The following is a 25,645-nucleotide window of genomic DNA, read 5'->3' as shown; positions in this document are numbered from 1 at the left end:
CTCCCAGGACCGTCATCAACATTCTCCCAGAGATCATTTAACACGGGTACACACAGTTCTTTGGTTAAAATCATTAGCAGAATTCTATCATTCATATCGGGCATCAAATTGGATACTCGTCCTCAACATTTCCGAGGGATTTAACTTTTTGTTGTTGCCAACCGACCGACGCCAACATTCTGGCTAAAAGGATCTGGAGGATCACCTCATATGAAGCGCGTATTTGTCTCAGAACACATATTTTTAAAAAAGCTTTAGAGGATCACAAGCTCAATAAACAGTCCGTTGTTGGAGTTCTTGCCTGACGGAGGGTCAGGAGTCATGACAGCGCTAGCGGGGGGCATACCAAGGATGATGCGACCAACTCACCACCAGAACTACCCCCGGGGAGGATACTCTTTAGAAGGTAGTGGTATTTGGAACTAGTTGTTGACAGTGTAATGTAATATTGAGAGTATGCAGGAGCGTTTAAAGTAAATGTATGGTGATTTAGGAGTTAAAAAAGTCAACTGTTTGTAAATGACACCAAAGAGGCTAATAAATAACAACCGCCGAAATCATTTTAATATTGTCTAAGAAAAGTTACTAATTGGCTTATTGATTGATTGATTGATTGATTGAATACTTTATTAACAGTTTGCAAAAAAAGCACAAAAAGTACAGTTCTATACAAAAGGATGCTAAAAGGAGTAAACCCAAGAAAGCACCATGGCATTGTGGTCCTGTGTATTCAATTCATCAGACAAATATACAATACTATGCAAAAACATAGAAATGTAAGTGTCAGTTATTGGTTACTTATGCCTATCAAGGGCTATTATAGGTCTAAACATTTGATTTACTAAATGGCATGCACTCCCTGTCCTGTCCAGTCTCCACTCCACTGGGACAGGGACGGGTCAACCAGCTTGGCGGGGTCTTCATCAATGGGAGACCTCTCCCCAACCACATTCGCCACAAGATCGTGGAGATGGCCCACCACGGCATCCGGCCGTGTGTCATCTCCAGACAGCTGAGGGTCTCCCACGGCTGCGTGTCCAAGATCCTCTGTCGGTACCAGGAGACGGGCTCCATCAGGCCCGGGGCCATCGGAGGCAGCAAGCCAAAGGTCAGAGATCATCATTAATTAAACCCATATACTGTAGATCTAGTGGTTTTCAACCCTTTTCATATCAAGGTCCATTATTTATTTTGGCATTTGAGCCATGGAACCACCATTTGATTAGATTTAGACTCTCAGGCCCAAGACTTAGAATATTTTTGTTATCGTTGGATAAGATTTTGTCCACAATTCCATGCTGTATTGGTGTGGTTGCCATAGACGACAGGCAAACGTTGATCAAAATAACAATTCTTCTACATTCTCTAGCTGTGTAGACTTCTTGTAAATTAAGTAATGCAGATGTTTATACTTTAATTCTTGAGAGCCTAAAAGGGTCCATTTGGTTTCATTTTACGCTCTCAAGAGTTAAAGATCTATAGGCCTAAGGGTCCATTTGGTTTCATTTTACACTCTCTAAGATCTATGAGGGTCCATTTGGTTACCAACTGTCCATCATTTAGCTGGGGACCACCTGGAACCCCCTCAATGACCACTGGTGGTCCCCGGACCACTGGTTGAGAACCACTGCTGTAGATGAGAGGTTTCGATATGAACTTCACCGAACAAATATATATAGGCCCAGTGGTCTTAACTTTCTCAGCCTCCTGGGAGGTTGAATAAAAAATGTTCTAAAGCCAAATAATAGGCTACAGCCTATGTATCATGTATTATTTGTATCATTTTTTAAATTCGCATGGTTACTAAAACCCACGATTCTCTTTCGAGCTTATCTTTTAATATTTTATTGTATTTTATTTTTCTTCCTTTTTTTTTTTTTTTAGCAAACGACATCCCCGGACGTGGACAAAAAGATCGAGGAGTACAAGAGAGATAACCCAGGGATGTTCAGCTGGGAGATCAGAGACAAATTACTGAAAGATGGCATCTGCGACAGAAACAATGTTCCATCAGGTATAGCTATGACCGCATGACGCGTTTTCGATTGATTGATTGATTGATTGAATACTTTATTAACAGTTTGTAAAAAAAAAAAAAAAAAAAAAAAAGTACAGTTGTATACAAGGTTTGCTAAAAGAATTAAACCCAAGAAAGTCCATGTGTTTTCAATTCACCGAGTTATTCATTAAACAAATGTTGTAAGTCTAAAGAAAGGCTAGAAGTATTATAGTTCAATATAGGATAGTAACTACTGTAATTCCAAATAAAATGAAAATTGTTGTCTATAAAGTAGGTTATTTAAAAACAAATTTGACTAGGTTTGATGAAATCGTAAACTGTGCTACTGTAAAAAAATAATATTGGAAATTACATTAATTATTCAGTATTCATTTTACACTCTCAAGAGTTAAAGATCTATAAGGTTCCATTTGGTTACCAACTCTCCATACTTTTTTTTTATCAGGTTTGCTGTACGTTATGCCTCTAATGCTTTTGCAACTATTCTTTGACTGTTTTTCATTTAGTGAGCGCCATCAGTCGCATCATGCGCTGTAAATTCGGAGGAGTGGGTGAGGATGAGGAGGATGATGATGAGATCGAGAAAAGGGAACTGGAGGAGAACGAACGGCGAGCAAAGCACAGCATCGACGGCATCCTGGGAGACAGATGTAAGTGGCTGGTTATCAGTTATCACCTCAGAGCATACTGTGGTTTTTATTCATGAAATCCAAACTCTAAATTGTGCAACAGTTCTTTTATATCCAAAGTCAATTGTCCGGTGTTCGTAATTATTATATAAAATACAGCCCATTGAACCGTTTTGTTTTGTTTATCTTATTTGGATGTTAATTGAAGTTTCTGCTAAAAATAAATAATAATAATAATAATAATAATCAGCAGCAGGTGTCTAGTTTCAGGTTGATTGTAGATTTGTGTATAGGCCTATTACCGCAGAGGAATATCCAATTAAAGTATGTCGAAGATGTGAAAAAAAAATACATATAAGTATAATAATAATAATAATTATTATTATTATATTTTAGGCTGCCTTCTGCATGCCTTCTTTGAAATATTTGGCATGTTTAGCCAGAATTAGACTACACTTATCACGACTCATGCAGTTCAGTTGATAATTGAATATGCAATTTTCGATGGAAAAGGGCTTCTTTTTATGCTTGTCATAACACTTTTATCAAGTCCTGAAAGCAACATATTGAACGTTTTTCAGCTTTTACGCATGCATGTGGTGGGTATTATAGCTTTTATGCGATAGACTTAACAAATTTAGCGGTGTGGACAAACGTTGCTATGAAGGTGATCAAACATTTGCCCAACGGTTCCGTCCAACATAAGAAACTTTTTTCTTCTCGCGCACAATTGAACACTTGAGGATGAACTTGGGAGACAAAGACGCGAGAGTCCATTGAGACTCACACTTCTTCGGCTTCACCGGGCGGCACAAAGGCCTGTGCTATAGTGAGCGGCTCAGTGGCGTAGCTATACAAAAAGACGCCAAAACCTTTTCAAAATGTGGGAGAGAATAGAAGGAAAAAATGCTGCTGACAAAGGGCTGGGAGAAGACATTATGGACCCGCAATGAGCGATGAATTATTCAGGGAACACCAATAGAGCTCAGTCCGAGCTGTTTTATAGACTGCTTATACTGAGAGGGGGAAAAGAGCAGTGTTGCCATGTCCGCTTATTATAAGCGACTTTGGGCTTGTTTTTCTGGGAAGTTGCTTGTAAATATTGGTGGGTCATTGTTTTGCTTGTTTCTAATTTAAAGTGTAGTTGCTGTTTTGGGCTTGTTTCCTAAATGTTGCTTTAACCACTGGTTCTCAAACATTTTCAAATCAATTATTTGTCCACGGACCCCCCCCCCCATCCCCGTCTGAAAATATTTTGTCATATTTGTGTGTTTCAAGAAAATATTCAAAATGTTTCACTTTTTTTCAAGATTTGTTTTGAAAATAGCAGATCTACAAGCTCACAAGTTGTGAGCTTGTATAGATCGGCTATTTTCAAATAGCCAATGCATAAAGGTTTAAGTGCACATGTGGCCTAATAGTTGCTTATTTTGGGCTTATTTTCCTAGACCTGGTTGCTTATTTCTCTCACAAAATATGGCAACGCTGGAAAAGAGCCTAGTTTTCACCTACAAAATGTTAATTTGTGAGCTTTTCCTAATGTTTAGAGAGTGTCCCTTTGAGAAAGATGGAGTCTACTATAGACTTCATGCATACACCTGTTGATTTACGACCTGTTGGGATCTCAGGAATGTTTTCACAAGCGTGGCTGAGTTGGAAACACCAGTTAAGCCACAAATATAGACTACAAACCATAATTGTTTTCTCGTATTGGTGCCATGCATAGGCCTACATTTAATTTCCCCATTCCATGATTAATAGGCCTATATCCACTTTGAGATAATATAGCCCGAATGTGCACGTTAAACAGTTATCCTATTAATATAATAGTTAAGTAGTTAAGTGTGATCAAGTGATATAATAGTGATCCAGTCACAAAACACAATTCATTAATAAATAAATACGTTATAGTTCATAACTATACATTTAAAAGCAAATACGTCTTATAAAAACTGAAACCGTGTTGTCACATTAAATGAATGTAAACAAGTCCTGTGAAAGAGATTAAAAAGTTAAACAAGAATAATGGTAATGTTTTCAGCAAAAAAAAAAAATCGTCAATAGGCTACTAAAATAAATAGTATTTCTGCTTCCTAAAAGCCATGTATTGTGCGATTATATTAATGTCTTTTACGCACTATTGTTCCACTTTTTTTGCGCAGTGGGTTTGATGCTTCAGTCAGTGATCTCAGAGAAAACCTTTTCTAGTAGATTAAATCCAAACCCTTTATTTCTTTCCACTTTCATCTGAGACAAAGCCCGCCCCTTTCCTCCCCGCCTAGGGCGCGCATTCATGCACTTCCCTCTCCCTCTTCCAGAATACAGATCAGCCACTTGACTTCTGCTACTTTTAAAACTCTTTACTGCTGTATAGTCGTTGTAGTTCCCTCAGAGTCCGAAGCCCTTTCACTCCACATCGAAACAGAGTGTGCGATAAAGGGAAATACTAATCGGAAACATTAAATTAGTGTGAAAATTAATCCTTCTTTAGGCCTACTTTTTTTTATTTTATTATTCAAGCCATTAGTAGTTGACGATGCTGTTGTTTCCCACAGTTTGGACATAGAAAATGCATAGTTGTATACAGTTGTATTTGTTAGCAAACTATTGATATAATCGTCCAATGCCTATTCATTGATTAATTATGTATTTATTGAATTATTGTATTTATTTATTTATAAAAAAATAAAACAACAAAGGGTGACAGCATCTCATCAATAGGTGCTCTAGGAGTAAATGAAAGAGCACTAGTGACAATATTGATCTACAGGACAGCAATAATTCATTCTTCTGTCTCTTTGTGGAAGTAGTTGTTGTTTTTCCTCTTTTATAGCTCTTCATTAGAATGTGAAAGGAGTGTTTTGGGACACTAAGAGAGTGTCTTCTGACCAAATATTGATTAAGTAGGTGTTTGTAGAGGCTATTGTCATGGAGGGGAGAAGCCTGTTGCTCTCTGGCCCTTTCTCCTCCACCACTATTGTTGTCTTTCCTTAAGTGCTAAGATCAAAGCTAGCTCATTTAGATTTATTTGTCTGGGAAAAGGGACATTGAAGCAAAGGTTTGTGGGATAAACTCTACTGCACGGCCTCAGGTCTGCATGGCATTAACAAGTGCTGGCCATTGTGAGCAAAGGATATACCCTGGAGCTAATAGTAACATGTTCTGGAATGAATTAGATACTAAATGGTGTACTTCCCATTCAAGATTTTTAATTCAGTTCAATTCCTTTTATCATTGACAGGTGTATCGATATTTAGATTGCAACCCCCGGGTCAATGCGCAAAAAAATGGTATTGTACACAAGAATAATTCAAGAGAAATATAGACATTTCAACCTATGATACTAAAAGCTAAGAAAGACCACAATGATTCCACAAATGTCAAACATAAAATGTCAGACTATGGTAAACATGGTGATGCAGGCTCAGTTAGTGCGGAGGAGGTAACAGTAAAACAATTTCCTGTAGGCAGTGAAGTTGTATGATGAATAAATTCAGTTCAAGTATATGGTCCAAAGAGGGAGCAAGAGAGAGAGAGAGAGAGAGAGAGAGAGAGAGAGAGAGAGAGAGAGAGAGAGAGAGAGAGAGAGAGAGAGAGAGAGAGAGAGAGAGAGAGAGAGAGTGTGTGTGTGTGTGTGTGTATATGTGTGCGTGCGTGCGTGTGTGTGTGTGTGTGTGTGTGTGTGTGTGTGTGTGTGTGTGTGTGTGTGTGTGTGTGTGTGTGTGTGTGTGCGTGTGTGTGTGCGTGTGTGTGTGTGTGTGTGTGTGTGTGTGTGTTTGTGTGTGTGTGTGTGTGTGTGTGTTGTCCATAAATTGCCTTTAATTGTTGATTGTTGATTCAGCTCCCATATGTATCTGTATGAATGCATGCCATGATTGCAAAGTGACTTTATAATAACAAATTCAAATTTGGTTTATACAACACACAATACAATACAACAGCAGAGCTATATGCTCAACTAGTCGTTGTTAGATCAGCATGAAAAATAAATAATCAGAGAAACCTTAGCATTTAAAATTTCTTGTTGAATTATTAGGCATTGTCCGCAAAGTGTCCATATGATATCCATAACAAAAAACATGTACTAGGGAATTGCTTATTGTTGTTTGATAAAGAATTGACACATTAAGTGTCATTTAATTAACAGATAACCACAGTCCTTCCTGCGTTTATTACTTTTACATCCACTGACAGCCCTTTAGCCTCATTTAGCTAATTAAAAGTAACCAAAGTCATGAAAGAGGAGTAGCCCACTCTTGCAGGTTTTTTTTTTTTTTTTACGATGGAGGGGGAGAAAGAAGAAGAAGAAGAAAAAAAGAAAGCTCAGAAATACAAACAGTCAAAGGGATAACTTCCCTTGAAAGGGAGTCCTGCGGTGCCAAATTGAATGAGCCCAGTGCTTTCAAATCTGCCATGGTGAACGCAGTCAACATGTAATAATTGGTTTCATTGAGGTGCATTCCGACAATCTGCTGCCATTCTCCTGCCCCCATTGTCCAGAGGCAGGCAAATAGCCAGGGGGACAGGAGGAATCAAGTGCTGACAAAACATGAAAGATTTAGCTGCTTTTGTCAAAGAAACTGAGTGGGACTTTGTTTGTGTAAATAAAGTGGGTTACTGGCTCCCTGTGACTTTGGCATGGATTTTAGGTAGGGAAAGATAGCAAGACTTGGGAGCAGAGAGAGAGAGCGAGTGAGCGAGCGAGCGAGAGAGAGAGCGAGAGAGAGAGAGAGAGAGAGAGAGAGAGAGAGAGACTGTGTTCGGGAGAGCCTGAGTAATGGATGTTTTTATAAAAGCAGAGAGAATATGCAAAGTCGGCAAACACTGGGTCCAAGCGTGTCCTGAGGGGGAAATCGGGCAATGAACTTCCACGTGTAGGCCCTCATATCTGAGCCATCTAAACCAATTATCAAATTTCATAACTTATACTCTCATGGGGCATCAGTGCACACAAACAAATGTGGTTCTCTCACACAGAGGCGGGAATAGCAGCCCTTGGCAAGGGACCAATATCCTGTCAGACAGGGAGCAGCCCTAAGAAGAGAGAGACAGAGATAGATGCTGCAATTCTATAACTTGTGTATTTGTCAGTATTTTGTGCATTTTCACGGTGCCTTTCGTGAATAAGGCAAGGGCTGTATAGTGCACTGTGGGACCTTCTCCTGTCACAACAGACATTGCAACTAGAGGAGTTGTTTGCTACAGCTATATCAATCTGGGCCCCACTCTCTGTCTGTTGACTGTACCTGGCTTATTTGTACCATATATATATATATATATAGGTGCAGTCCAGACTATTGGACCGCTAAACATTTGATCCACATTGAAAAGCTGAAATATAGTGGCATTTCTGGCTGATTCACATTGGCTGGATTATTTCAAATTCAGTGTTCCTGTGCATCTGTCCATCCATCACGTCATGGAAGGATAGATAAATATATAGTTTACAACCTTTCTCTTTCTCTCTTCTCTCACATAAATACACAACACATTTACTTGCTACATTGGCATCACCCTCTCTCTCTCCCCCCCCCTCTTTATCTATCTCTCTCTCTCTTTCTCTAAAAAAAAAAAATCCACACTGGCTGATCTGCAACTGAATGCAGGCTCTATGCTTCATTAAAGCCTCTTTCTCTGTTGGCACCCGCATTGTGATCCTCCAATATTAATTCAAAGGACAATTAATGAATGCAGGCCAACTTTGAAGTAAGGGGCTGGGGTCCTGCCCCGAGCCGGCCCCTCGGCGCTGATGTACTCTCCGCATTCTCCCCAATAACCCCAGAGACACTGTGAAGTGACTGAAAGAGAAGCAATGAGCAATGGAAGGTCAGGGAAAGGAACCCTGGTAGAAAAGGAGCTCTCTATTTCCTTGAGAGTATTAGCTGAGCAAAACTCTGTGATGGGGAGGATAAAGGAGTGTGAGGAGAAAAGGGGTCGGGGGCTGAGGGGTGAGGGAACTCCAGCAAAAAGGAACACAATAGGATAGTTAATTGAGTAAAGCCAGACAGCGTTGTCAATCACTTAACTTTGTTTAGCCTCAGCTTTTTTTTTTTTTTTTGCTGTTGTTGCGTAGAGCTGCTTCATGCGCGTTGCGTAGACGCCAGAGACAACTTGTTTGATTAATGTCCCTCTTCCATCTTTGGGAAAAAAAAGAAAAGAAATCCAATTAGAAAGAATTGGATTTTATGTTCCTCAAAATGTACACATCTGTATATTTTAACTGTTCTTAAAATGGTCCCTAAAAACAAGAAGGAAGAAAACCAAGAGAAAACAGTTGAAAATTTGGAGTTTAAACCCACTAGCCCAGAATGAGATTCCAGACAGCAAAAATGGACCCAAATGCACCATTTTTATACTCAAGAGTTGAATGAACATGCAGAGTTTTACTGTGCAGAAGTAGGGGGGGGGGGGGGGGGGCAATGCAGCCCCACAATGGAAAAGAAGCTAGTGTTTGGAGCGCATGAGAAGAAAGTATGGAATGCAACGATCTCTCTCTCTCTCTCTCTCTCTCTCTCTCTCTCTCTCTCTCTCTCCCTCTCCCTCTCCCTCTCCCAGTCTCAGTTCAGTAGCTGTGAAGTTTTGTTGGGGGCCGTTGTGAGGCTGTGAGGGGGTCAGCGGTAAGACCCTCTCCACTGCAGCCCTGCACAGGGCCAAGGCTGTCAAAAGGTCAGAGGCTAACCTTGGGTCACTTGACTGTTAAAACTATCAGTCTTCAGAAGGAGAGGGTTACAATAATGTTTGGGTCAAGATGACAGCTAATAGACTCCCGGGTCCCGCTAGTCATCTCCGTACTAAATATAATACGTTTTTCTTGCTATGATGCTATAGGTATACCAAATATGATATATCTGCACATTCTAAAACATTAACAATGCAAGTTGAACCAATTCTAGGATATTCTACATGCTGGATGGACAGGTTAGTTTAATAATGCTGTAAAGTAGAATGACAATAATTCTCTTTTTTGGGGAGAAAGGTGGGTTGGTTCTGAACCTGGGGAGTGGTGTGTTTGGTTGGGTTGTACTGGGCTCTAAAGTGAGGTCATGTCTGTAGAGAATTTGGTCTCTGCTGGGCTGGAACGTGTGGCAGCCTGGCCCAGCGATGCGTCCCTGCATGGGTCCTGTGCCGTTGCTTTGTCCGTGCTCCGGGGGTGGAAATGCCACCGTGAAACTGTCAGCTAACTGCATTACAGTGGAACTAAATAATAACCACCCCACACTGGGCCACATAATGCCCGAGCGGGACCATTTGTGGCTTTTTGTCAGCTCAGCGATATTAGACAGTGATACATCTCTCAATGTCATATCACTAGCTGCCGCTTTGTCCGCGTGGGGGCCTACCTCCTGTGCTCGCTCTCTCCGTTTCTTTTTCTATCCATCATCACCATTCTCTCCCTCTCTCGCGCTCTCGCGCTCTCTCTCTCTCTCTCTGCTCTCTCTTTCTATGCCCCCCCCCACCTCACCCTCATCCCTTCCCCCAGGCAGCTGCGGGTTCCTGGGGGCTCCTTAGCAAGTCAAGTGAGTGGCCCACTCATTCCCGTTTCTTCCTCCTAACTGTTAACCCCAGCTGGGCCTGTGAGCTGTCAGTTAACCATTCAGCTTCTCCGGGGCATCTGCTCGGCTCTGGCGCTCTGTGCTGTTCCACTGTTTTATTCAGTGGCCCACTCACACTGGGCTCTGCCGCCCTGAAAGGACCAGATCTACTTCCCTGGGCAAATAACTAGTTCATTTGTCTCTTCTGCCCTTTGTTTTGTGTGGTGAACACATGTCACCAGCTCAATTACCTTCACTATTAACAGCCCCTGGAGGAAGGGCCAGTCAGCCCCTACCAAGGCACAGCCATAAACTGTCCCATATGCTCCTCTCTCTCTCTCTCTCTCTCCCTCTCTCTCTGTATCTCTCTCTCTCTCTCGATATCACTCCCTCTCTCCTTCTTGTTCTTTCTGTCCCAGTTTAGTCTTTTCAACATGCATCACTATCATTGCTCTCTCTCTCTCTCTCTCTCTCTCTCTCTCTCTCTCTCTCTCTCTCTCTCTCTCTCTCTCTCTCTCTCTCTCTCTCCCTCTCTCTCGCACACGCGCCCGCGCACACGCACACGCACACGCACACGCACACGCACACGCACACCAACTGCTTCTTCCCGCCTGGAGCCGTCTGTTTCCATTTTTGCATTCCGTTGCCGCCATAGGGCAACAAATAAACACTGTTGCTTGTATACGCTCATGCACATACGCGTGGATGCAGGCCTTTATGTGCGTATGTGTGCCTAGGTTAACATCTGTGGGAGGCGTGGGGGCGTGGGAGTGGGGTGTTCTGGGGGCCTTGGCCACTGTATTCTATACGCAGTAAACAAGAGCAGCCTTTATTCCAAAGTTGGACTCCTCGCTGGTTTTCCTGGCTTGTTGTAGAGGCAGTGCGGCTGCAGGTGATGCTAATAGGAGTAGACACTCCTGAGGTTCACATCTGTAGCCCTCTAGAGTTTACCTTTCCTGCCTGTCAGTCTCCTCAATAAACGGTTCTGTTTTAGCTTGGGTGGTGAGCCTACAGTGCTGTCGGCCGGCCCCCTCGCCGATATGGCGGACTGTGGAGTGTGCGTGTGTGTGTGGGGGGGTGTGTACACACTCTTCTGTGTATTTACGTTTGTGTAATGGGCCTCTGATGTGTGAAAGGAACCTGTTGACATGACCTGTTGAATACGGAACGCTATCTGAACATGCTATCACCTCCGCCTGCCGACCTTTTATTGGTTTGTTAACCCACAAACCTTACTTTGTTTGAAAAGTCTGTTTTGTGGATCATTTTGCGACAACCCCCTTAATCTATCTTTTAAGATTCTTGTCAGAGAGCCTCTGCCAAACTGCAAGCGGCCGTGGAGTATTTTCAGCTCCCTGGTGCTTGAGCTGCAGCGTAAAATTTGATTTGGGTGTTTAAGTTAAGGAGGTCGAGGCCTCCCTTTGTGTGTTCAGTATCCTCTTCTCCCGTTGTAGATGGGGAATGTGTGGGAACTGGGAGCAGCCCGCTTCGGCTCTCAGCTCCTGCGCTTTGGCGTCCCTCAACACCGAAAAACCTCAATGCGCCGCATAGCGTTGGAACCTCGTCTGAGAATGTCAAGCGCGAAGAAGACGCGGTTGCATGCATCGTGGGGGGTGGGGGAGGGGTGTCCTGTGAGCAAAGTGGAGAAAGAGACGTGATTGAAGGAAATGAAAATGACAGGTCCTGCTTTTAGCAATGACCTTGGTGCACACAGAGCACTCTCATCCATTCTCCCATGACAAAAAATAATTTTATATATACATAAATATACATATATATGTAGAACACACATAGAAACATTATTATATCTTGTGATCAAAATTAATTAATTAATTCAAAGTACATCAAAAGTAAAAAAAAACATCATGTGAACCCAGGTAATGCATGCATATTTTTAGGGATATATTTTGTCAATTCTTTATGTTTTGAAATGTATACATTACATCAATGAAAAATATTTCTCAGCTGAAGTGTGGCTGATGCTCGTTGGCTGGGTCACCCAGCACCCGTTCCCCAGCATCATCTTGTCCAGGTGCCTCCAACCATCCCCAACCCCCAAGCCTCCGAGGGAAAGGAGGGGTCTCTGGGGCTCGCTCCCCTGCTGTGCCCCTCCGCAGCCCCAGTGGCCCTTCTCCGGACCCCTTTGTGCCCCCCCCCCACACCCACCCACCCGTCCTCCCCCCACTCATCCCCTGGCCCTCCTGCCCCCATCCAACCCCTACAGCAACCCCCACTCCCCTGCTGGGCAGGTGACAGGCCCCTGAATGCGGGCCCGGCCGGCCCCTGATGGCTCCTACAGATGGAGCGTGGTAATCGGCCCAATAGAGAGCCCTGCCACAGGCCTCTCCCTTCCAGCATACAAAAGCCCTGGCCGCAACACTTCCAAAAAAAAAAAAAAAAAAAAAAGAAGAAGAAAAAAGAGACAGAACGAGAGAGGGAGAAAAGAGAGAGAGAGAGAAAAAGAGAGAGCCAGAGAGGATGACAAAAGCACCACTGTCATTTGCCATTAAGGGAGAGTCCGTGATGGAGTGTTTTCTCTTGCAGTTACTAATAATAAAAACAGGGAGGGGGGAAAGAGAGGGAGATAGCGGGAGAAATAAAGGGAGTAAAAAAAAAAAGAAAGGAGTGGGGCACCCCCCCCACTCCCCACCCTGCAGTTAACATGATACAGTGTCACTGGGGAGCTTTCTCCACTGAGGAGGTTTATGAGTTTCATTCCCTCCCTTAGGAATCTTTGGGTAGTCAGCTCTTGTCATTTGGCTCCTTTCCTTTTGCTTTCTTCCTCTTTTCCTTGGCTCAAATGGCACCGTATGTTCCTTCACTTGTTGGTTTGTTTAGTCCTTTCTCTTGTTTATCCGTCAATTAACTCGTCTCAGCAGTTTGGCTTTCATGGTGAACGTTATAAATAATTCCCCTTAGGGAACAAATTTGTTTGTTAAGTGACATCTTCGGAATACATTCATGCTGCGTTTCTATTAAAAACGGGATATGCAGAAAATATTGCTGTTGAAAGGCGTGTTTATAGAAAAGTTATCAAGTTTTGGGCCCGTGCTGTGTGGCCTTCTGCTCAAGCCTGTTGTGTGACACAATACATTCCAACTGGTTTCAGGCCACATCCCCCCCCACCATCCAAACAAACCACATCCCCCCAAAGTCTGTTCCCCAGCGCGAAACAGACTTTCCACGAGTATCTTAACATCCATCCGTCCAGCCAATCTTCCGTGAGCGTCGTTGGCAGCATGGTGCGCCCCGGTCAGCGTGCAATAAAGAGCTCTGTTCCCAGCATCAGAATCCGCGGCGGTCCGGAGCGCATAGTGGAGAACTCCCGGGGTCCAAATCCTCATGTAACGCCCGGTCGGAATCACACTGGCAACCGGCACAAGCATTTCCTGCTTGGCTCCAGGGGCTCGGGGCATTTGGGGTGAGGTGGAGGGGGTGGGTGAGACCCCCGCTCCCCTGTGTATCTGACTTGGCACTTTTTTAATTAAAAAGCTTTAAATCTGGGGGGTAGAGGAAGAAGGAACAGTCTGCAGCTCCAAGATGGAGGCTCCAGACTGGCCCCTCTGACGAAGACCCTTCCTGCTATTACACCTGTCTCCACTTTGAGTTACTTTCACACTCTTTCTCTCTCCGTCTTTTAACCACACGAACCCTAGCATCCCTATTCTGGGCATGTTATAATAGGTGAACATTTGGCGAAAATAGCGTTGTGGATTGGTATATAGGGAAAAAAGGAGGGGACCTATAGTACGGTCTCCTGGAGGACATGGTCAACGCAGTATATGGGGTTTAAGTAGTTAATCCATGGTGCGCCAATTTTAAGCAAGCAGCACGGTCAGCGATGAAGTGTAAATTAGAAGAAAGAAAGAAATAATAATCTGACATTTTTGTCAAGGGACACGTCCGCCGTATGGCCAAGTATAGGCTAAGTTAGGCATTATTGTCTCCCTCTCAATATAGGTGTTTGTAGTCTGGCCGTCTGTGAGGGTCTAAAAGGTGCAGTGAACCTTCCTCTGACTGCAGTGAGGTTTAAGAGGTCCCTCGGGGTGAGTAGGAGGAGGAGGGCAATGGATTCCAACTCCTTCTGTCTGTAACCATCTGGGTCTGAAACATTGTCATACACACAGAGCATATCGACTGAAAGCCCACGGCCCAGACGTGGCAGATGCATGAGATGGTGTGTGTGTGTGTGTGTGTGTGTGTGTGTGTGTGTGTGTGTGTGTGTGTGTGCGAGCAAACGAAAGAGCAAGAGAGAAAGCGTATTGCAGACATGTAATGGTGGACAATGGCAGGCTGTCACGCTAGTTTGAGGAGCCTAATCATTACTTAATAGACGGGTAACCCCCACCCCCTCCACACACACACACACACACACACACACACACACACACACACACACACACACACACACACACACACACACACACACACACACACACACACACACACACACACACACACACACACACACACACACACACACACACACACACACACACACACACACGCTACCTCTTAGCCTCCAAGCATTCATTGACTCCCTTCTGCTGAATTAGCTCCCAAAAGCTGTCTCGTCCAGCCGTCCAGTCTCTCTGTCTGTCTGTCCGTGCTGCCCCTCAACTGAACAAACAGATTAAGAAGCACCTGCAAAAACGGGATGGGCGCCTGCCTCTTTTGCTGTGGGACCGCATCTCAATAATGCACAGCATGGATAAGACCAGCAGAGACACTCCGGGAACCGAGGGATAGATGCCCTGAGGGGAGTGATCTGCACCTCTCTAATCCATGTTCAAGCGGCCTACGAGGCTTTTGATCCCCTCAGGAACTGCTGAGGAGTTTAAAAAGGACCAGGAGGTCTACTAGTGGCCGTGTACCATACCTTGTACTCAACACTATTGTCTTCACCCCGGCCCCGGTCATAGTCATTATGCATATATATGGTATACATAAACTATTGACCTGAGTCCACTAACAAGATTTTCTATTGAATTTAACTTACGTTTCGTGGGTTCTGTCGTTGCAGCCAGTCACTCAGACGAAGGTTCGGACGTGGACTCGGAGCCGGGCCTGCCCCTGAAGCGGAAGCAGCGCCGCAGTCGGACCACCTTCACAACCGAACAGCTGGAGGAGCTGGAGAGGGCCTTCGAGCGCACGCACTACCCCGATATCTACACGCGAGAGGAGCTGGCTCAGCGGGCCAAGCTTACAGAGGCCAGAGTGCAGGTGAGAGATGCATACACACACGCACATACGGTACAGTATAGACTGTATGTGATACAGAGAGGGCTTCAAAGTATAGCGCGCACATGCTTGCGTGCAAGTAGATACTCACATACTGTATGCCCACACTGACACTCAAGCTATTCACCCAGCAGGGAGCTAAGTCTCTTAATCCTCAGGGATGCATGACATATGGGTGCTGGCTGGGAATGCCCATCTTGTTAGGCAATTTATTATAGCCGATAAACATGTGGTCCGCCCCACATGCCTTACACAACAGACACCCTCGCTGTGCTGGTTATGTCAGCTCATGCCGTGCACTGTCTGCCCTCAGTGGGAGTGGGATACAGAAAGAGTGGGCACCTAATCATTGTGGGCACCATATTAAATTGGTTACTTTTGCGCCAAGACACCATCATGCCGGAGTGAAATGTTTGGAGCGGGGGAGTCTGGTGCAACGCTCAGGTCCTGGACCTGGTGAGACGAAGGAGGGGCCCGGACAGGAGGCCATCCACAGAGCCTAGTCCCTCCACGTGCCAGAGCCTCCCCCGGTCCCAGCAGAGTAGTTCCGGAGAAGCGGACTGAGGGGCCCTGTCTTTCCCTAAGAGGACTGACTGTGGGTAGCTACTGGGACGTAATTCGGGGCTTGATCAACCCTGGCTGGGTCACCTGGGCGAGGGTGTATGTTGCGAGACCCGAAACACCCGTCGACACCAGGCTACAACACTGATGATACGTCCCAGGTGCATCCATGTGATGTTTTTATATTTACAGAGCACATACAGTACAGTATAGAGTATAGACTGTATGTGATACAGAGAGAGAGCTTCAAAATATAGCGCGCGCATGCTTGCTTGCAAGTAGATACTCACATACTGTACAAGGCCCCTACATGCTACCAAATGAGGCGATCACCCTATCACCTTTTATGTGATAGGGTGATCACCCAAATGGTGATTTTGATAGTAGGCGCTCATAGTTAGTTAGTGGGTGATCACCCTATCACTTAAAAGGTGATAGGGAGATTGCCTTATTTGGTAGAATGCAGGGGCCTTAGTCTCTTATTCCTCAGTGATGCATGACATATGGGTGCTGGCTGGGAATGCCCATCTTGTTAGGCAATTTATTATAGCCGATAAACACGTGGTCCGCCCCCACATGCCTTACACATACAGACACGAACCCTCGCTGTGCTGGTTATGTCAGCTCATGCAGTGCACTGTCTGCCCTCAGTGGGAGAGGGATACAGGAAGAGAGGGCACCTAATCATTGTTGGTACCATGTTAAATTGGTTACATTTTTTTTTACAAAATGTTAAAATAAAAAAAAACATTAGGAAAATGGTCTAAAGTAAAGTATACCCGATTTGAACATGCATGGTACATCATTATCGGACCTAAATTTACCCTATAACTTCTTGTTTATGCCCATATTGACTGTCTAGCGACAGGTTTCGTAGCAATTTTTAGCAGTTGTAGAAAAACTAGAGACCATTTTCCAAATTCTTTATTTTTACATTTTTGGAAAGAATTGCTTGCCCACAATGTTTAGGTGCCTACTCTCGGTTACCTAGAAGAGTAGCCTTACCCAAAGCCCAGAAGTCTAACAATTGGCCAATGGGGGATTCCCTGTTGGCTTTGGTAGATGTTTGGTTTCCCACGTGGGAGACACAAGTTCGAATCCAGGTGGTTACACTCACATACACTGAAGAGGGTTTCCTCCATTTCCTGTATTTGGCAGACTTCCTGTAAAAAAAAGGCAGAGATTCCATCAAAGCCCTTAGATGCTTCATTCAGATAATGTATTACCAGAGGTGTTAAACAGCTGTAATAGCTTCATGGCTTGATTTATGTGATGCAGCTGATCTGAGCTCTGCGAATGAATAAAAACGTCACTGTAGTTCCACTGCACTTTCCAGATGTTTAGATCACTATCTGATGAGCCCTGGGCTATGAGAGCCCCCCCCCCCCCCCACACACACACACACACACACACACTCTCTCTCTCTCTCTCTCTCTCTCTCTCTCTCTCTCGCTCTCTCTCTCGTATACAATATATCAATGTTGAACCGCAAAATACAAACAAATGTATTATATATAGCTGTGACACTCACTTTTCTTTTCTGCTTTGTTTTTTGTCTTTCAGGTATGGTTTAGCAACAGGAGAGCCCGGTGGAGGAAGCAAGCAGGTGCTAATCAGCTGATGGCATTCAATCACCTGATTCCCGGTGGTTTCCCTCCGTCAGCCATGTCAGGCCTGCAGTCCTATCAGCTGTCAGAGAGCCCCTATCCACCCACCTCCATAGCTCAGGGTAGGCATAGCCAAACAAATTCACACTCTATGCAGATGACATGCTTTTATTCATGTAATGTAATTCAATATAGTTTTTTGATATATCTCATGTTGTGCAAGTGCCCTATTTTAATTTTAAACTTAGGCCTATTTATGTTTGATCTTTTTTATTATATATGTGGTACTATGTCTATTATAGTTATGTTTTTTAAGCATTATCTTATCTTATAATGGCTAAATAATTATCTCATATCTTCCCATCTGTCTCTCTCAAACATCAGTGTCAGAACCGTCCAACACTGTGCACAGACCACAGCCTCTCCCTCCTACTTCGGTGCACCAGGGTGGGCTTGGCCCATCAGCGGGGGCCCAGGACGGAGGCTCGGCCTACTGCTTGTCCTCCGGACGCCACAGCTTCTCAGGGTACTCTGATGGCTTTGTGCCCCCGCCAGGACACTCCAATGCAGTCAACCCCGGCATCAGCAACAGTCTCTCTCCACAGGTTAGTGTGCAGTATACAAACACAGCACAAGCACAAAGCCACGAACGCCTGGGCATCCCAGGTGTGACCTCGGACGTGTCATTGCAATGAGAACCTTGTTAGGCTGGGAAACACGGCCGCATTTAGTTCATTGGTGCTGATGAATTTTAAATGTGGCACATGTCACTCTTTCAAGAGACAGACAGAGAGAGAGAGAGAGAAATGGAGAGGGAGATGAGGATGGACGAGCAAGTCGAGTGATGACACAAATCAAAACTGAAAAGACAATTATGGTCGATTACACAGTCATCAGTGTCCATCAGTGGCTTCCCACCAGTGAGGTAGATGGACTAACAGGCGGAAAACGAGCTTTTAACCGCCACAAAGGGTGGCTGCCCCCCATGCAATGCATGCTGGGTAACGGTATCCCATGAGAGAGATTCTCAGCCTTCTGCAGAGCGTAGATAAAAAAAAAGAAAGAAACTGCCTCTGGCAACTCTGTCTCTCCCACAAAAGCCCCAGGATGTGTATATATTGACATAAAAACGTATCTGGCTCATCCACTATGGTACACAGTCAGTGTGGCACCAGTATGGTTTGGAGCGATAATTTGTCTTGCTTTGATATGTGAGTGATTGTTAAGTACCAGACGCTGCTGCTTCTTTCCCCAAGTTTCAGCCACACACAGTTGTTTGGCTGATATTTAACGTCATTGGCCCATAGGCAAACCAGTCGCTCCACCCTCAGCATGTGTGATTGTGTCTGTTAGTTCACACACCCACAGGGTCAGTCGGTGGCTATAAGTCCAATAAAGAGGTCAAAGGTGGTGTGGCCTGGTGGATGGTTTGAACATTAACCCTAGCGGACAGCTCCGCACAGAGCAGCCATCTCGTCTTGCACAGGGACGCTGTGCCTGGAATGTTTGCTCCCTCTGTCTGGAATTGCAATCACGGAATGTTCCACTGTCTTAATTGATTGGAATGAAGTAATCTATCCCCTAGTAACACACTGTGTAATTTATGTAAATGACTCACTTTGTTGGCTAATTTGTTTTAATTTATGTATTCGTCGGAGCCACGTGAATGTATATGGCAGTGCGCTCATCTCCATTTCAGTCTAGGACAGAATTAATTTCCCTATTTTAACTTAATAAAAGAGAGGAAATGAGAATCGATTAGATTCAATGACATTGATAGCTAGCACACGAAGACCGCTCTTCTAGCAATTCAAAAACTTTTTTGATCTTTTTTTTCTTCTTTTACAGCCACAGAGCTTTCTCCATGTTGCTCTAAAAGTATGTTCTTGAGTTACCTGCTAAGTGAGGGATTATTAAACCACTTGATCCAACCATGATTTTGTATCTCAAGAAATAATACTACTGAAATGTCTCACACTTCAATCTCCACCGTGGTGCAAAAAAAAAAAAAAAGAATAGAAAAGAAAAGAAAAGAAAAGAAAAGAAAGGAAAAGAAAAGAAAAGAAAAGAAAAGAAAAGAAAAGAAAAGAAAAGAAAAGAAAAGAAAAAAAAAAGAAAGAAAGAAAGAAAGAAAGAAAGAAAGAAAGAAAGAAAGAAAGAAAGAAAGAAGAAGAAGAAGAAGGAAAAAGGTGTCTCTAGGGCTCAGTCAATTCCAGATGTGGTGGGCTCAGATTAAGGACCGAGCGGAGTCGTGATAGGAATACGGTTTACTTTAGATAGGTGATAGTTAGACAGCAAGGCCCGTCTCGTCTAGAGGCCTTCAGGCCTGCAGTGGAAGTGGCAGCAGTCCTGTCTAGTGGACCGGGCCAGTGGACTGCGGTCCCCCTGTGGTGGTGGAGTCTCTGGCGTCTGGCTGCTGATCTGGTGCATACCAGAGGAATTCGTTCTCACTGAGACAGCAAGCGGCCGAGCTTTGCACCCCCATGGGGCCTAATCCCCGGAACAACCTCGAAACAGACACACCCTCGGGAACCGCCGCTGTTTTAGTCACAGAGAGACAAAGAGAGAGAGAGAGAAAGAGAGAGAGAGAGAGAGAGAGAGAGAGAGAGAGAGAGAGAGAAAGAAAGAGGGCATACATACACTCATACACACATTCACACTATATATTTTAACCTGCTATCTCTTTCATGCATACACACACACACACACACACACACACACACACACACACACACACACACACACACACACACACACACACACACACACACACACACACACACACACACACACACACACACACACACACACACACACACACACACACACACACACACACACACACACACACACACACACACACTTTTTCAAATCATTATTTAAATATAGAATGTTGAAGGACTTTTATTGCCTTTAAAACAAAATATTTTAAATGTATTTTTGCAAGGTGCCCGGCTCAGACACAATAATGTAAGGATAACTGTGTTGAGCCCCCCCCCCCCACACACACACACACACACCCTGCTGTGAGATGAATTGTGCGGTTTGACCTCCACGTGTTTTCCATTTGCTTGTAACCTCACATCACCATGTTCTTTAAATGTGTGAGGTTCAATTCCTCTGACAGACTACTGTAAATTACTTACACTCACACACCTGATGTTGGCTCACCAAAACCGTGTGTGTGCGTGTGCATGTGCGTGCGCAGTCTGTACACGCACGCACGCAGGTGTGTGTGTGTGTGTTTGTTTGTAAGGAAAGTTTATTTGTATAGCACATTTCAACAACAAGGCAGTTCACTGAGCTTTACACAAAACATTAAGACAAAGTGCAAAAGAAACATAAAAGGACATTTGAATGTAATTGAAAGTTATCAAAGAATTAAGAGAATAGAAAATAAGAATAAGCCATAAAATGTGCAAGAAATGAATTCGAAGCCTCAGTAAGGCAGCGGTAAACAGAACAAGTCTTTAACAAGACAGTAAAGACAGTTTTAGCAAGGAATGTGTCCGCCTCCAATTTCTCTAGGTCGGTGACAGGCGCAAAGCCGCTGTATTAAAACTCTGAATTAGTCATGGGAGTGTTTTGGGTGTGTTTTGGGCATGTCATGGGTGTGTTTTCCATGAAGGTAAAGGGTAGGATGTCCCCACAGTTCTTGGAGAATGGTTCTAGGCCAAAACTCAGAAATGTCCCTCAGAAACATGAACGTGAAAGATAGGATGTCCCCACAGTTCTTGGAGAATGGTGCCGGGCCAAAACTCAGAAACGTCCCTCAGAAACATGAACGTGAAAGATAGGATATCCCCACAGTTCTTTGAAAACGTTGCCGGGACAAAACTCAGAAAGGTCCTTCAGAAATGTCATCTATTTTGGACAAGTGTGGGTTGTGTGGTGAACCCAGCTCCATCTTCATTTGAATAACTTGATACAAAAAAAGACAACTGCGTTGGTTGTAAACTAGCAATGATATTTAGGCCCTAAACCTTTCAGTGCTTTATAAACCAACAGTAGTATTTAAAAATAAATCTATTATTTGACAGATAGGGAACCAGTGTAAAGAATTGGAGTGATATGAATCATACCACTCCGGCTCATGTTATGATCCATTTGATCATTTGACCATTATGATTTAATTTTAATTGCTTCTGTTTTAATTGATGTACTTATGTTGATAAATGATGTGACGTATAAAAAAAAAACCTCATAATCTCTGCACCACTGGAAAATAGGGTCTCAGCCCTCAGTGTGTCTTCCAAGAATTAAATAAAAATTGGTCTTAATGTGAGGACTCGGACAGCAGCTTTCTGAATCAACTGCAACTGACACCCTTACAATAGTTTTTCCAAATCTTGCTGAGACATACATTCTTTAATCACTGATCTATTGATAGGTGATAGGCTGACTTTGTAATTGTATTAATGTGGCTGCTGAATTTCAGTCTGAATTCAGTGTGAGTCCATAATACACCAAGGTGTCTAACTTGGTTTGTGTTACCGATTGAAGTTGAGCACTGACTTACTTACTCAAGTTTAGTATTTGTTTAATTAGAACATTATAGCACAACCAATCACTGATTGCACTTACTCAGTGCTTGTATTGGACCATAGCCTCCTGCTGATATGGTCATGTAAATGTATGGGGCCTTCGACATGCACACACACCACAGGGAACAGATTGCTGGTGTGGATGGTGTGCGAGCGTGCGCACACGCGCGTGTGTGTGTGTGTGTGTTTTGAATGCCTGTGTGTGTGTGTGTCTTATATTTTCTGTACGTGTATGTCTTACAGTATATTTACTGTGAGTATGCGCGCGAATGCCCATGCCTGTGTGTGGGTGTGCGTGCGCGTCTGGCCTATTTTTCCAGCTCTAACATTATGTCACTCTTCCCACTTGTCGTTTCAAGTTGTTTTGATAGTTTGTGAGATTTTGGTTTCTTTGTCATGTTGTTGGTTTCTTCAACCCACCTCCCTCCTCCTTCCCTCCTCTCTCCTCCTTCCTCACCCCTCTCTCCTCTCTCCTCTCTCTTCTCTCCTCTCTGCTCTTTCCTCTGTCCTGTCTCATCGCACTCTGTCTTTCTCTCAACCCATTTTTCAGCTGTTTTCACGACATCGCTTCTCACGCAAACTGTTGTGCAGCAGTGCAGCTGTTCACGATGTATCACATCACCCCTGACATCAGAACATAAATGCTTAGTGCACACACACCCACCCACACACACACACACACACACACACACACACACACACACACACACACACACACACACACACACACACACACACACACACACACACACACACACACACACACACACACACACACACACACACACACACACACACACACACACACACACACACACACACACACACACACACACATGGACATTACATGTGCCCTTTGGCCCTGCAAGGATATGGTTAATTTGGTTGGCATTGAACTAAAAAAGTGTGTGTGTGTGTTTGTGCGTGCGTGCGTGCGCGCCCTGCACATGTGTTTGCGTGAGAGAGAGGAGAGAGAGACAGAGAGACGATTAATAATATAATAATAATAATTATAATATAATTAATTCAATTTTAATTTGTTTTAATTCAATGTTTCCTTTATAGGACCATCTCATAATTCCATACTGTGAAACATTAATTTGGTTTCGGAAATAGATTCTAACATACAACAAAATACAACAACTGCTAAATAGCCTGTTCACTTAAATGCAGTGATGAAAGCTCTTCAATCTACTTTCCCCAGTTCCACAAGACGAATCTGGCAGAATAAAACAAAACCAAAACTAGGAGGAAACTGAACTGTGTTCCCTGTAGACAATGTCTGGTCTCCGGCCGGTCAGTGAGGAAACAGATTAAAGAGAACCACGTGTGTGGCTGAGGCCAGAGTAATGTGTTTCTGATGGTCTGAACCAGGAGAGAACCTACACTTTCACTGACCTCAGCGTAATGGGAACGGTGGTTGACTGGTGGTCAACAATACCAGGGTGGAAATCCATCGTTGGTTGCACAGCGGGAATGGCCCAGTTGTGCAATTTATTTTTTCTTTGCTCTGACAAATTCCTCATTCACTCTTCTTGGCGGTATTGCGTTATTTAAATTATGAAACCCAAGAGACTCTTGTCCAGTCTATACATCATACCTCATCACTGTGCAGTGTATGTCCTCTGCACGAACATGGCGCAGCTGGAAAATCCATCCTGTCTCAGACAGTTTGGCTACGCATCTGTATCTATTCTATTCTATTACATTCTATTATATACCAGTCTTGTCCATTCTATTCTATTTGTCTAATAAGTGTTCTTCTGTATCTCCCGTCAGGTGATGGGCCTACTGAACCCAGGAGGAGTGCCCCATCAGCCCCAGAGTGACTTTGCCCTCTCCCCTTTGACTGGGGGCCTGGAGCCTGGCAGTGGCATGGCTGCCAGTTGTCACAGTTCCCAGCGCTTGGAGGCGCTGCCGGGCCTCACCAGCATGCCTGCCCTGCCTAGCTCCCAGTCTTACTGTCCGGCCGCTTACAGCTCCTCTGCGTACGCTGTGGACCACCATCCCTCCTACCAGTATGGACAGTATAGTCAGAGCAAGGTACGCCCAGAACACTCTCTGCCCTTTGCCTGAAAACACTGAACTGCTGTTCCCGCAGTGACCCGTGCCAAATGTCGGGAGTTTAGTGGATTTTGACCGGCATGCGAGTTTGACTTCTGACTAACACTGTTATATATTTGATTAGTGGTCACGTCCCTCTGCAGCCTCCTCTCTGTCATTGGGGGTGGTGTTTGGTTTTGATTTTCTGACTCATAGCCTCCGTTAATTGCGAAGGCAATGCTGATGAGAGAGGTTCTCAAATCACCCAGTGGGGGTGCTGAGATTACATGTAGCATGTTAGCACTATTGTGGCCAAACTGCTGAAGTTTACATTACTGCGAGTGGAGTATCCATGAGGTCTGATCCGGAGGAATGTCAGGACATTATGCCAGCCAATACACACTCACACACACACTTTTTGTTCACTGCCCTTTCATGACCCTGTGTGATGAGCTTGCCCATCAAACCCTGGGCTAGCTCACCTAGCCATGTAATGACCCCTGTGTAACGAAGATACCCCACCAAAAATGAAAGGAGCCGCTTCCCCAAAGCATGTTTGACAGGAGGGAGGAGAGCGCGTGGGTCTGGGGGTGGGGGTGGTGTAGTGGGGGGCTAGGCTACCACATGTTGACTCGCCCATCAGTGGCGACATCTTGATGTCATTAATTTGGCCAGCCCTAAGAGGGACCCGCACACAGCCTGTAGGGTGGGGGTTAGTGATACACACACACACACACACACACACACGCACGCGCGCGCGCGCGCGCGCGCGCGCGTGTGTGTGTGTGTGTGTGTGTGTAGAAAGTGCTCTTTAACGGGGAGCGATTATGGCCCTTGGCAGGCCAGGATTAGAACCATGTGTCCCAGTGGAGGTCAGAACAGAGCCAGAGAGCTATGCAAACCCATACTGAATATAAATATATTTCATATGCTTCAAAATACACAGGAAATGGACGGAAATATATCATTTCTGTGAGAAAGTCATATATTGATTGGCCAAATGGGTCCTAAACATACATATTTTCGGTTACATAATATTTTGGCATACTTAACATTATCTATTAAATATTATTTTATTTATTTATTTTTATTCAGTTAGTTCTGCCATGGTTCAAATATTCCAGATTAAGTTAAATGAGTGTTTAGTACAGTTCAACGGAACTTTCATATAGTGTTTCATGAATATGTTACTTAACAAGCAGCTGGTGAAGGGAATGAGATTCCACGTGCCACGCCTGCTCTCGCCCACTTTAGCATTAATTTGCTGTCTGTCACCAACATTCTTCTCGACTACATCTCAACTCATGTCACTTGATGTATGATGATGTATAGCCACTCGCTGGCACTCAGCACTGAAACACCTGTCAGGGACTTGATCTATTTGAACGGCTAGGCATCCTCATTCAAGTATAGTGTTCTTAAACCGATTATGTTCTTTTGCCCTTCTCAGGTGCCTTTCATCATATGA

At 44.2% G+C, this 25,645-nt stretch overlaps 1 protein-coding gene across 1 annotated transcript; it reads left to right on the top strand.

Annotated features, from left to right (window-relative positions):
* Positions 1-321: 321 nt before the first annotated feature.
* pax3a (paired box 3a) lies at positions 322-25,645 on the top strand (the record flags this gene model as incomplete). The annotated part of the gene is made up of 9 exons (XM_084058522.1): positions 322-406; positions 873-1,108; positions 1,885-2,014; positions 2,527-2,670; positions 15,205-15,404; positions 17,547-17,712; positions 17,975-18,195; positions 23,914-24,177; positions 25,628-25,645. The coding sequence occupies 9 exons, from the start codon at positions 322-324 to the stop codon at positions 25,643-25,645; spliced, it is 1,464 nt and encodes a 487-aa protein (XP_083914648.1).

This window comes from Gymnoscopelus microlampas, assembly GCF_963454915.1.
Source record: "Gymnoscopelus microlampas genome assembly, chromosome: 5".
NCBI classification, from domain to species: domain Eukaryota; kingdom Metazoa; phylum Chordata; class Actinopteri; order Myctophiformes; family Myctophidae; genus Gymnoscopelus; species Gymnoscopelus microlampas.
Note: the sequence above shows the minus strand (reverse complement) of the source record. Positions and strands in the feature narration are given on the sequence as shown.